This window comes from Dermochelys coriacea, chromosome 8 (genome assembly GCF_009764565.3).
Source record: "Dermochelys coriacea isolate rDerCor1 chromosome 8, rDerCor1.pri.v4, whole genome shotgun sequence".
Classification (NCBI taxonomy): Eukaryota; Metazoa; Chordata; order Testudines; family Dermochelyidae; genus Dermochelys; species Dermochelys coriacea.
The window spans coordinates 12234744-12248293 of NC_050075.1; the positions used below are offsets into that span (position 1 = coordinate 12234744).

At 44.9% G+C, this 13550-nt stretch overlaps 1 protein-coding gene across 1 annotated transcript; it reads right to left on the bottom strand.

Annotated features, from left to right (window-relative positions):
* Positions 1-1610: 1610 nt before the first annotated feature.
* TXNDC15 (thioredoxin domain containing 15) lies at positions 1611-11251 on the bottom strand. Its single transcript, XM_038413041.2, has 5 exons — positions 10780-11251; positions 9778-10253; positions 4200-4363; positions 3389-3519; positions 1611-2006 (listed from the first exon to the last, which is right to left on the bottom strand). Exons 1-5 carry the CDS (start codon positions 11210-11212, stop codon positions 1810-1812), a joined length of 1401 nt encoding a protein of 466 aa, XP_038268969.1. The 5' UTR covers positions 11213-11251; the 3' UTR covers positions 1611-1809.
* Between the last annotated feature and the right edge of the window lie 2299 nt (positions 11252-13550).

Here is a 13550-nt window from a genome sequence, read left to right on the forward strand (position 1 = left end):
CTGTGAGAAATCAGTACCGAGAGGAAAGGAAGTCAGTTCTGACCTCAAAACTTACTAGTTTTTCTACAGCAGGATTTTATTATAAGTGAAGTTTAACTGTGTAGAGCAGCAAGGAAGAAGTAATACACAATAAAATGCGTTTTCTACATAATCCTTAGAAAGGAAAGGCAGATCCCTCACAGCACATGGTAAACCAAGGATATCAAACAACATCCAGCCTCAGGTCCAAATGTAATACATGATCACCACTGTTCCCTCTAAGCTGTGTGCATGTACGTGCACACACAGATCCTAAACCCGGCGCACATGGCAAAACACCATGCACACAACAATTTGCACAGAAGAAATTTTTTGTGCACAGGGCCTGTCAGAAATTAGAGGGAACATTGATGGTCACCCTCTCTAGAGCTGCAAAACAAGATTTTTATTGTTGCTAAACTTAACCAGCAAGTGCAAAACACACTTCTCTCAAACCCCAAACATCAGTATTAAACTCCTTTGGAAGTGGTCTTTCTTCTAGTAGGAACCATTAAAATATCAGATGGGAGAAATAACTACTCTTAATATATTAGTGAAATATAGTACTAAACAATTTAAAAACCCTATTAAAAATGCAGCAGAACCTCAGAGTTATAAACACCTGAGGAAAGGAAGTTGTTCATAACTGAACAAAACATCACGGTTGTTCTTTCAAAATTTTACAAATGAACGTTGACATAATACAGCTTTGAAACTTTACAGAAGAAAAATGCTGCTTTTAACTATTTTAATTTAAATGAAAAGCACAGAAACAGTTTCCTTACCATGTCTAATTTTTTTTAAACTTTCCCTTTAAATGTAAAGGATTAAAAAAAAAATCACAGGACTGTACAGTATTTGCCTTTTTATTTTGCCTTTTTTTTTTTTTGGTCTGGGCTGCCTGATTGCGTACTTCTGGTTCCAGTTGAAGTGTGTGATTGACTGATCAGTTCGTAACTCTGGTGTTCGTAACGCTGAGGCTCTATGTAATCTTTTCCCTTTGTGTTACTGTGTCTTGTCTTAGTGAAAAACACCAACTTGAATTGGTTTAGTGACCATTGTTTAAAATGCTGGATGCCTTTACTTAAGGACATATATCCTTTAACCTTATTATTTATTATTGCAGGAAGGGAGAAGCCAAAACATGGACATCTTCCATGTAGGTCTACACCTATTACTAGCAATTTCTGTAGTTTTTTTACAATACACAACATCTATCCATGTATGTGTAGTTTTAATTTGCACAGCCATAAGTCTTGAAAAGGAAAAACACATTAGAAGGGCCGATATCTCTCAATTCCAAAATAATGGAAGTGGTTGTATATTACTGCTACCAAAGCAGTACTGCTGGCTGTAGAACTCCTACTTTCCCTCTAAAGATCATCTGCAATATTTCAGGGTCCCACTGTATAATACTTCTGATTACTACAAGTTCAAAGTAAAATTTTGCAACCAATTAACATTATTCCTAAAAAAGGGATTCACACCAGTTTATTAAAAAAAACAATCTTCATAATAATTACTGTTTTCTGATATTTACATAGTAACAGGTTTACAAATTCTTGCTATTTCCTAAATAAAAACTTTTCTGCTGAACCTTTTTGTATTCGTTTACTTAATTACCAGCAGTTTGAGTTTACACATACAGTAGTTAATGAACAAAACTGATTTTTAACTAATAAGATTATAAATTACAGCCATCTAATTCACTGTACAAGTTTATGCAATTTCAGTTCATATAAATTCCTGCTTTATCTGTAGGCATGAAGTCTGTTATGTCATTATCTCGACTTATTCCTGATGCTCCTGCTCTTGTCCCGGTATTAGCCAGCGAATGCTCTCAGTCCGAATGGTAGCATACATAATAAAACTAACCAGAAACAATAAAGAGAATAAAAGTAACCAATCTATTCCTTTTGTCAGGACACTAGGTAGAGGGCCTGCTCGGTCTTCCTCAGTCACCACCACATCATTCTTAGCTTCTATTCCTGAAAGAAGAAACCAGTGATAAAAGCTGCTAGCAATAACCATTTTTTAAATCTATGGTGATTAGTTCATTGTAGGAACTGTATTCTCATCTCCAAATTAAGCAGCTTGTGCTACAGGACTTAATATAACTCTGGTTCATATAGTCCCATGGATTTTACTATATATCTACGGGGCATCTGCTCATGAGTTTTAGACATTAGAACAGCACAGATCTGTTTTCAATGACCTATGCTAAAAGTCAGTTTTCCATTTTCAAACTGTCAAAGTATCCTAATATGTATTTCCTTAGTACTGTGTCATTAGAAGAGTTTTATTCTCTCCATTCCCAATGTAATCTTTGGTAGAAGTACCAGTCAGGGAATCTACAACAGTAGTAAAGGTAATCCTGCTTTAATAACGATTTAGCAATCTCTTTCATTAATCTGTCACAATACTAGTGCATGTTCTTTCTTCTACTCTCAGAAGGCTAATTATGCTGTGGGACAAGAGAAGAGAGCTGCGTAATCTCAGCCCATGGAGATCAGAGCCTGGACAGCTGATTCCCAGCAACAGAAAAACTAATCAAGGCTCTCTGTGCTCCTATCTCCCCACCAACATAAGAGCTGAGGCTGCCATGTCCCCTACCTGTTGCCTACCCTACAGCAATGGGACATAGGAGTCTGATCCCTTCCCATCCTGGAATGTGGGGATAAGGGTAGTGCTAATAACTGTCCAGCACTATTCCCAATTAATCCAGGACTTCAGGAGTGGGGAAGTGCTGGATCTTCCTACTTACGCTCTCTGCCTGACCTCCAAGTCCCCCCACCACCAAAACAGCTCTAGATAGCTGGGCTGTTTGCTTCTACCTTGTGTTGAAATTCCACTCAGTGCAATGAGAAAAGGAGTACTTGTGGCACTTTAGAGAGCTTAGAGAGTACTTGTGGCTCCTTAGTGGGCTATTTCCACCTTGATTATCACTACAAAAGGATTTCTTCCTCCCCCCCCAGTAATAGATCATCTTAAGTGATCACTCTCCTTACAGTGTGTATGATAACACCCATTGTTTCATGTTCTCTGTATATATAAATCTCCCCACTGTATTTTCCACTGAATGCATCCGACGAAGTGAGCTGTAGCTCACAAAAGCTTATGCTCAAATAAATTTGTTAGTCTCTAAGGTGCCACAAGTCCTCCTTTTCTTTTTGCGAATACAGACTAACACGGCGGCTACTCTGAAACCTGTCAGTGCAATAGTGACTGAATAGTAACTTCCTAAGGCTCTGTTCCTGGCTCTAGCAGAAAGGCTCTAGGAGCCCTAATATAGCCTCTTAAAAAAAAGGGAGAAATCAATTTGAGGCTATACCTGACCTTCATAGCTCTGCATCAAGTTTAGCCTACATACCTGTCTGATTAAAAATGAATGCTTTCAGCATTTCCAGGGTTCGGTCTGTATGATTAAATCTGGCCATGGGTTTGGCTCCTTGGAAAAGAAGGATATTAGGAACAGCCACAGTTCCAAATCTGGTTGATAAACTGAAGGAAATAAGTAGGTAAGAAATGAGGTCGCAAAAGAAGAAGGAAAAGTCTGCTTTACTAAGTTAACATTTAATTTAACTCAATAACAAGAACAAGAGCACAACTATTTTCTTATGGCATTAGCGAATATTTCACTAGTGAATTTAGGCAATACAAAATTCTGCAGCAGGTTAGTGCATTAACTTTCATTCTGGAGGCCCATGTTTCAATCCTGTTTTAGGGCACAAGGGTCTTATTCTTGTCCTTTGAGGATGCACTGTGAGGTGGTCAGAGAAAAGGATGTGGCATATTTTACAGTCTCTGCTCAAAAGAAACCCAGAAGTGAATTTGCATGTCAAGATGTAGATGAATTAGCAGAGCCCGGCATCCATCTACACCAGGTCAGATTTTAGCCAGTGCTATTAATCCCTCACCTTGAAGAGAAAGATGTTCATTTGCACATTTAAGAAAATATTAACTTCATTGTTAAAAGATGAGTGAGGGAGAAAATTGACTGAAGAAAAGCTAAAGGAAGTAAAGGCAGACTCAGAGGGGCAGAGAACTCTAGTTTACTCAGGGAGTACATATTACTCCATCAATACATTTTAAAAGCATAAGATTTGTCAGAATCAAAAACAAAGTGCTAACCCTGTAGCATGTGAAGCTTTATAAGGTGAAGTGTATTTATTGCAAGTTACCTGCTATGCTGAGATGCATCCAATGCCAGGAATTTTAGAGTTGGAAATGCTCGGGGCAAAGAATTAAAATGAGGGGCCAGATTGGCAGAGAAGCGACACCAGGGTGTATAAAACAAGACTAATGTACAATCACTGCTGTTTGGGTTTAAAAACTCCATCAGGTCCTGTGAAAGAAAACATGCTGATTTAAAAAGGAGAAGCCAATTAAATATTTTAAAGGGTTCTATTACATATCATTGCATAATACTCTGGTAACAGATTAATTTCAGGAGAACACTGTAGTACCATCATAAGCAAATTTGAGTTGGCATTTCAGTCAGAAGTCTGTTTTTAGCAGTATTTCAACAGTATATGAACATTCAACGAACAAAATGTAGTCAGACTGATTTTAATCCTAACTGCATTTTTCAAATGTAAAAATCTCCTTGGTAGACAAATAATACTTTGGGGATTATTACTATGAAAAAACGTCCTTTTTACTTTCTTTCCTCTCTTACCTGCGTTGTATACAAGAGACTGAGGATTTTCTGGACCAAACTCAGGATAGGCTTCTAGGGGCACAAAGCTCTAAAGATATAGAGCAGGTTGCACAGAGGAGCCAAGAGGCCAGTGAAGAAGCTTGGCAACATGTGACCTCCAGAAGAGGTAAGCGGAATGTCCGGGTTCCAGTAACACAGACACAGGTAACTAACCGCTTTCATGTTCTCTCCACAGGTACCAATGCGGAGAGTGGACCAGATGATAGGTCTGGGGGGAGAAAGCAGAAGGAGACTCCGCTGGTTGGGAGGCATGAGATGCGATGTCCTGAGGTTGGGGGTTCCACGACCACCACTCCCAAGAGGAGAAGGCGGGTGGTGGTGGTCGGGGACTCTCTCCTCCGGGGGACTGAGTCATCTATCTGCCGCCCTGACCGGGAAAACCGAGAAGTCTGCTGCTTGCCAGGGGCTAAGATTCGTGATGTGACGGAGAGACTGCCGAGACTCATCAAGCCCTCGGATCGCTACCCCTTCCTGCTTCTCCACGTGGGCACCAATGATACTGCCAAGAATGACCTTGAGCGGATCACTGCGGACTACGTGGTTCTGGGAAGAAGGATAAAGGAGTTGGAGGCGCAAGTGGTGTTCTCGTCCATCCTCCCCGTGGAAGGAAAAGGCCTGGGTAGGGACCGTCGAATCGTGGAGGTCAACGAATGGCTACGCAGGTGGTGTCGGAGAGAAGGCTTTGGATTCTTTGACCATGGGATGGTGTTCCATGAAGGAGGAGTGCTGGGCAGAGACGGGCTCCATCTTACGAAGAGAGGGAAGAACATCTTTGCCAGCAGGCTGGCTAACCTAGTGAGGAGGGCTTTAAACTAGGTTCACCGGGGGAAGGAGACCAAAGCCCTGAGGTAAGTGGGAAAGCGGGATACCGGGAGGAAGCACAGGCAGGAATGTCTGTGAGGGGAGGGCTCCTGCCTCATACTGGGAATGAGGGGCGATCAACAGGTTATCTCAAGTGCTTATATACAAATGCACAAAGCCTTGGAAACAAGCAGGGAGAACTGGAGGTCCTGGTGATGTCAAGGAATTATGACGTGATTGGAATAACAGAGACTTGGTGGGATAACTCACATGACTGGAGTACAGTCATGGATGGTTATAAACTGTTCAGGAAGGACAGGCAGGGCAGAAAAGGTGGGGGAGTAGCACTGTATGTAAGGGAGCAGTATGACTGCTCAGAGCTCCGGTACGAAACTGTGGAAAAACCTGAGTGTCTCTGGATTAAGTTTAGAAGTGTGTGCAACAAGAGTGATGTCATGGTGGGAGTCTGCTATAGACCACCGGACCAGGGGGATGAGGTGGATGAGGCTTTCTTCCGGCAACTCACGGAAGCTACTAGATCGCATGCCCTGATTCTCATGGGTGACTTTAATTTTCCTGATATCTGCTGGGAGAGCAATACAGCGGTGCATAGACAATCCAGGAAGTTTTTGGAAAGCGTAGGGGACAATTTCCTGGTGCAAGTGCTAGGGGAGCCAACTAGGGGGAGCGCTTTTCTTGACCTGCTGCTCACAAACCGGGTAGAATTAGTGGGGGAAGCAAAAGTGGATGGGAATCTGGGAGGCAGTGACCATGAGTTGGTTGAGTTCAGGATCCTGATGCAGGGAAGAAAGGTAAGCAGCAGGATACGGACCCTGGACTTCAGGAAAGCAGACTTTGACTCCCTCAGGGAACAGATGGCCAGGATCCCCTGGGGGACTAACATGAAAGGGAAGGGAGTCCAGGAGAGCTGGCTGTATTTCAAGGAATCCCTGTTGAGGTTACAGGGACAAACCATCCCGATGAGTCGAAAGAATAGTAAATATGGCAGGCGACCAGCTTGGCTTAATGGTGAAATCCTAGCGGATCTTAAACATAAAAAAGAAGCTTACAAGAAGTGGAAGGTTGGACATATGACCAGGGAAGAGTATAAAAATATTGCTCGGGCATGTAGGAAAGATATCAGGAGGGCCAAATCGCACCTGGAGCTGCAGCTAGCAAGAGATGTCAAGAGTAACAAGAAGGGTTTCTTCAGGTATGTTGGCAACAAGAAGAAAGCCAAGGAAAGTGTGGGCCCCTTACTGAATGAGGGAGGCAAGCTAGTGACAGAGGATGTGGAAAAAGCTAATGTACTCAATGCTTTTTTTGCCTCTGTTTTCACTAACAAGGTCAGCTCCCAGACTGCTGTGCTGGGCATCACAAAATGGGGAAGAGATGGCCAGCCCTCTGTAGAGATAGAGGTGGTTAGGGACTATTTAGAAAAGCTGGACGTGCACAAGTCCATGGGGCCGGACGAATTGCATCCGAGAGTGCTGAGGGAATTGGCGGCTGTGATTGCAGAGCCCTTGAAAACTCGTGGCGAACGGGGGAAGTCCCGGATGACTGGAAAAAGGCTAATGTAGTGCCCATCTTTAAAAAAGGGAAGAAGGAGGATCCTGGGAACTACAGGCCGGTCAGCCTCACCTCAGTCCCTGGAAAAATCATGGAGCAGGTCCTCAAAGAATCAATCCTGAAGCACTTAGAGGAGAGGAAAGTGATCAGGAACAGTCAGCATGGATTCACCAAGGGAAGGTCATGCCTGACTAATCTAATCGCCTTTTATGATGAGATTACTGGTTCTGTGGATGAAGGGAAAGCAGTGGATGTATTGTTTCTTGACTTTAGCAAAGCTTTTGACACGGTCTCCCACAGCATTCTTGTCAGCAAGTTAAGGAAGTATGGGCTGGATGAATGCACTATAAGGTGGGTAGAAAGCTGGCTAGATTGTCGGGCTCAACGGGTAGTGATCAATGGCTCCATGTCTAGTTGGCAGCCGGTGTCAAGTGGAGTGCCCCAGGGGTCGGTCCTGGGGCCCGTTTTGTTCAATATCTTCATAAATGATCTGGAGGATGGTGTGGATTGCACTCTCAGCAAATTTGCGGATGATACTAAACTGGGAGGAGTGGTAGATACGCTGGAGGGGAGGGATAGGATACAGAAGGACCTAGACAAATTGGAAGATCGGGCCAAAAGAAATCTAATGAGGTTCAATAAGGATAAGTGCAGGGTCCTGCACTTAGGATGGAAGAATCCAATGCACCGCTACAGACTAGGGACCGAATGGCTCGGCAGCAGTTCTGTGGAAAAGGACCTAGGGGTGACAGTGGACGAGAAGCTGGATATGAGTCAGCAGTGTGCCCTTGTTGCCAAGAAGGCCAATGGCATTTTGGGATGTATAAGTAGGGGCATAGCGAGCAGATCGAGGGACGTGATCGTTCCCCTCTATTCGACACTGGTGAGGCCTCATCTGGAGTACTGTGTCCAGTTTTGGGCCCCACACTACAAGAAGGATGTGGATAAATTGGAAAGAGTACAGCGAAGGGCAACAAAAATGATTAGGGGTCTAGAGCACATGACTTATGAGGAGAGGCTGAGGGAGCTGGGATTGTTTAGTCTGCAGAAGAGAAGAATGAGGGGGGATTTGATAGCTGCTTTCAACTACCTGAAAGGGGGTTTCAAAGAGGATGGCTCTAGACTGTTCTCAATGGTAGCAGATGACAGAACGAGGAGTAATGGTCTCAAGTTGCAATGGGGGAGGTTTAGATTGGATATTAGGAAAAACTTTTTCACTAAGAGGGTGGTGAAACACTGGAATGCGTTACCTAGGGAGGTGGTAGAATCTCCTTCCTTAGAGGTTTTTAAGGTCAGGCTTGACAAAGCCCTGGCTAGGATGATTTAACTGGGACTTGGTCCTGCTTTGAGCAGGGGGTTGGACTAGATGACCTTCTGGGGTCCCTTCCAACCCTGATATTCTATTCTATGATTCTATGATTCTACCTAAGAGGCCCTACTCCCTGGCTGCAGATGTGTGATGTACCAGCTGAATCCTATTTGTCAGGAAGTGGGACTGACAGCTCTGAAGGGAAAGTTAGTAGATCCACCACTTCATTTCTTCTCCAATAGGGGAATTCCAAGCCTTAACAAGGCCAAGAAGCTAATTTGTGGGATAAAAAGGTAGTGGAGCTGTTCCTAAAACAAGACAAGTGAAGGGCCAGAAGAGAAAGTGGGAGATGAACAAGGGTATGAAAGGAAGTTATTTGGTCACAGGACAGAGAGCTGATCAGGCTGGGGAAAAACAGGCAAGTGGAAGGGTAGGAAGGAAACAAGCAAGGACCTGGTAAACTAAACTTATTCAAATAAACTGTGCCCAGGCCCATTCTCCCTTCTGATTCCCTTTACCTCCCCAGCATTTGGGGGAACAGAGAGAAACTTCTGTTGTATGAACCAGATTCAAACTGGTTCTGCTACCCTATAGTTTGGTCTGGGGTGATGTAATATCTCAAATACTTAAACCAGTCTTTAAGACAAAGCTGGGAGCTAACAAAGGGGAAAGAGACTTGCTGTAGCCTCCTGGGAACAAGAATGCCTTGATGAGATTCTAACAAGACAAGTTGCTTTTTAAACTATGGGTCAGTTGAAGGACTTTTAAGATGTCTCAGTTATTTTCCATTCTTAGTAGAGCTGGTCAGAAATGTCAAAAATGAAATTTCAACCAAAATTTGTGAAAAGTTTCCATTTTCCTACCAGCTGTAATTCATAGTAGTATTTATCTGAAATCTGTTTTTGTTTTATTTTCTACCCTCTCTTTAAGAAACCTGTTTTTAAGTAAAGCCACCTAAATTAGAATTTAGTGGAAACAAGTGCTACAAAGCATTCCTAAGAGAAGGAAATTGGTCTAAAGAAAAAGGTGCTGCAGGGAAGCTGGCACAAGTCACGATGGGTACAGGAAGCCCTTTAGACTTGGGGAACATAGGCATGGTACATAGTGGAATTGAATATCCCGCTATTTCTGTATTTCAAAACAATATGGAAAGCGCACTGCCCTATCTATATACTAGCTCCCCCCGACCAGCACACTAAACATTTGTTTTAAGTTATCCTTTTTGTGCCACGAAACTCACCAGGGCAAGCACGGGAAGGATTATATATGTAGCATTTGGGTAAAAACTCTGTTTTTGTAACACCTACCCAGCTATCAAGATAAACATAGAACGTAGCAAACAGAATGATTTCCTACTTACTTGCGAAACATTCAGGATTTGTAGCGTGAAGTTTCTGATCCCGGTAATATTTCTTTCCTCACAGTTCACTTTGGGAGTTTTTACGTTGTCCGTGCTATTCGATTCCTCAGCTGGTGAAGTAGGCACAGCCTCTAGCACTACATTAGGGTCCCCTGTTTGTTCTTGAACATGTGAACCTGGCTGTGATAAGTGAGAAGCAAGGCTAGTCCCCACACTACATTCAGCATCTTCTGCTGCTGCATCGCAGGTGCCAACACCAAATTCAGACATGCGTCCGTCCTTTGCTTCTCCTGGAATAACTGAGAGCACCACAGACCGATCAGCAGGAATCCCGCTACCCAGCATGGCATCCGCAATTTCTGCCGTCTTGTACTGCACTGGCTCCTGGGGCTCTCCAGTAATGGCAGAACCACCTTCCGTGCTAAGAGGTAGGGCAGTTTCAGACAGTGGGTCAGCATTTTCCTCTGCTACTGCTCCTATAAAAGTAACAATATTTAGCACTTGCGTTCAGCTGTAGCTTTGGTTTCTTTCAGGCTGTAGTTTTGTTTTGTTTTGAAAAGGGATCAGCAGTTTTCACGGAAGTGAGGGTCAGGGGGAGGAGAACAGAGCGATAACCACCAGGGCCAGTACGTCCTGCTCTTAGAGGTCTATCGCTTTGGGCACTTAGGGAGCCCTGCCTGACATCAGGGAAGAGCCCCACACAGACGAGCTCCTACATCCAAGCAGAGGGCAACCGGAAGACGGACGTGTCCCGTCCCCTCCACCCAAGGGGGCCACGGTGCAGCGTACAGGAGCAGGCAAGAAGCGAGCCAGCCTGGGGCCGGCAGAAGCGCTGTACGAGCCTCCTCCCCGGCACAGGGCTAGCGGGAGAGGGCTGGTACCAGCACCGTGACCCGAAAACCTGGGTCACCCCCCGGGCGGTGGCAAGAGCGAGCAGGGCTGGCGGGGCACCCTGGTTACCTCAGGCCGGCCCGCTAGGGGCCCTCTCCCCGGTGCCCTCACCTGCCAGGAGGCGCCCGCTCAGCCAGGTCAGCCAGAGCAGCTGCCGGAGTCTCCACCCAGGAGAGGGGAGAAGCCGCATCCTCAGGCGGGAGAAAGAACGAGCCCCGCCGGCCTGCGTCTCCCCTGACAACCGCCGCTTCCGCTGGCGGGGTAAAAGCGGTCGCCCCGGATCTGAAATCGCCATCTTGGGCCTGGGCAGCGTGGCCTCGGCCGCCATCTTGGGCTCGGGCAAAGGATCCGCGTCGGTCAGTCCCCGTCCCCGGCCGCTGCGCGTGCGCTCCCCGGGCCCTGTCGCGTCCCTCCCGAGAGCGCCCGCGGTGCTCTGGGCCCGGGCTCCCCGTTCAGACGCCCAGCGTCTCCCGCCGCCTGCAGCCCCCAGCTCCTCTGACCTCGGCAGGATGCCCGCCGGCAGGTGGCAGACTGTCCCCGCCATTGCCAGCCACTCCCGGCCCGATCGCTCCAGCAGAGCCGGGGGGGGGGGGGGCCCGCGGGCGGCCGCGGTTGTGTTGAACGTTTAGCTTTTCCTCACCCCCCCCCCCCCCACTTTGCAAACGTGACTTGACTCGGCCTCGCCCACAGACCAGTCGAGCGGGCCGGTTACTCCAACGTTGCAGATGGAGAAAGGGAGGCAAAACGGCTGGATCAGTGGTTCTCAACCCGGGGGACGTCGAGGTCTCCCAGGCTAGGGGATACAGCAAGGCAGCGAGCCCTTGGCCTCGTTTTACAACCGGCTACATAAAAAGCCCTAGCAAAGTCCGTGCACGCTAAAATTTCATACAATGACTCGTTTACAGGGCTCGAGAGTGCACTTTCATTTCAGTGTATAGTCTACGTGTATTCCCATTTAGTCTGTAATTAGAGGGTAAAAATGAGAAAGTAATTTTTCTGTAAGAGGGAGCTCTGCCTGGGGTGGTGTTTTTTTTTTTTCCCCTTTCTTTCAGAGTGTGTATTTTTTGTAAGGAAGTAATTTTGAAGTGAGGTAAAACTTGGGGGTACACAAGACAGATCGGACTCCTGAAAAGGGTACCGTAGTCTGGAAAGGTTGAGAGCTACTGCGTTAGATGATTTGCTCAAACCCAGAGCAAGAAGCACTGTACAGAAGTCAGGAAGTCCGCTACTTAGGTCCGTTAATTTTGCCTTAGTTTAAGCATCCTTCTCTTATTTTATGAGCCAGATTAGGGGACCAGTTAGTTTAAAAAACAAAAGTGGTTAGTGTGAACTTTTTCCACCCAACCTAGGTTTGCAAGGGTGGGGGGAGGGGAGTGACAAAATCCCTCTCAGGGATGGTTTAGTCTATTTCATAACTTCAGTAAATAATTCAGTGTTGGCTTCTTGGTAATTGTTGTCTAAAGAGGGGCTAATTCCTTTTATTTGCATATAAGCATAGCTATCTGCATTTTTAAAAAAGTCATTGACTACACATACATACTTTTTGTAAAATGCATTTCCAGTGCAAGAGGCTGGTAATATAAATACAGGACTATGACGTCACAGCAGAAGCAAAAGGAGGCAGTTCTGTCTTATAGGGGAGGAGATAACCTGATTAACACAAGAATTATAACAAAGAGTACTTGTGGCACCTTAGAGACTAACATTTATTTAGGCATAAGCTTTCCTGGGCTAAAACCCACTTCAATCAGATGCATGGAGTGGAAAATACAGTAGGCAGATATATATACACAGTACATAGAAAGATGGGAGTTACCTTACCAAGTGGGGGGTCAGTGCTAACGAGACAATTCAATTAAAGTTCTACTGTTGAGAATAGCCCAGTTCCACTAACTGAATTGTCTCATTAGCACTGACCCCCCCCCACCTTGGCAAGGCAACTCCCATCTTTTCATGTACTGTGTATATATACACACACCTGTCTACTGTATTTTCCACTCCATGCATCTGATGAAATAGATTTTAGCCCACGAAAGCTTATGCCCAAATAAATTTCTTAGTCTCTAAGGTGCCACAAGTACTCCTTTTCTTTTTACGGATACAGACTAACACAGCTACCACTCTGAACAGAGTTAGGAGTTATCATCCATAACAATTTTATTCTTCAAACATTAAACTACTCCTCACCAAATCCCTAAAGTAGATAATCTTCTCATCCCCATTTTATAGATGGGAAAGCTACTAGAGAGTAAACAATTTGCCCAAGGCTACAGCAGTGGCAAAAAATAACTAAAATTCAGTTCCTACATCCCCTACGTCCTCTGTTCTGACTGAGCACTAGAACACTGTTTCTCGACAGCCGGTCCATGAGATCTCCCTGACACAGTTTATGAAGGCAGCAAGCCGGTCCCGGATATCAAAAAGGTTGAAAAACACTGCACTAGACCATTCTATCCTCATAGAAACATGGACAAAAAATAATTGTTAAATCAATTTCTTACTCAAACCTTGTCTGTTGCATACTTTTTGATCCATGCTAGAAGTTCTCCCCTAACTTCTAAGTTAGCATGCAAATAGGGCAGCTCCATTAGTTTGTGCAGTCTTTTTACACACAATTAGGGAAAATTCAACTGTTGTTTATTACAGTGTGTTTCAGAGCAAATGCTACACTAATGAGAAGGCTTAAAAACTTGCCAAGAGTGTGTCAGCTGATCCTGCCATAGAGATCAATAGGCATTTTATTATGGACTTAATAATGGATGGATCAGGTCCAAATTTCTGCAATGAGAGAGAGGTGGCCCTGTGGCTATGACAGGATGTTTTGATTGTATGAAAGCTTATACGGTACATGAGCACACAACATGCAGTTTATTTCAAAAGTG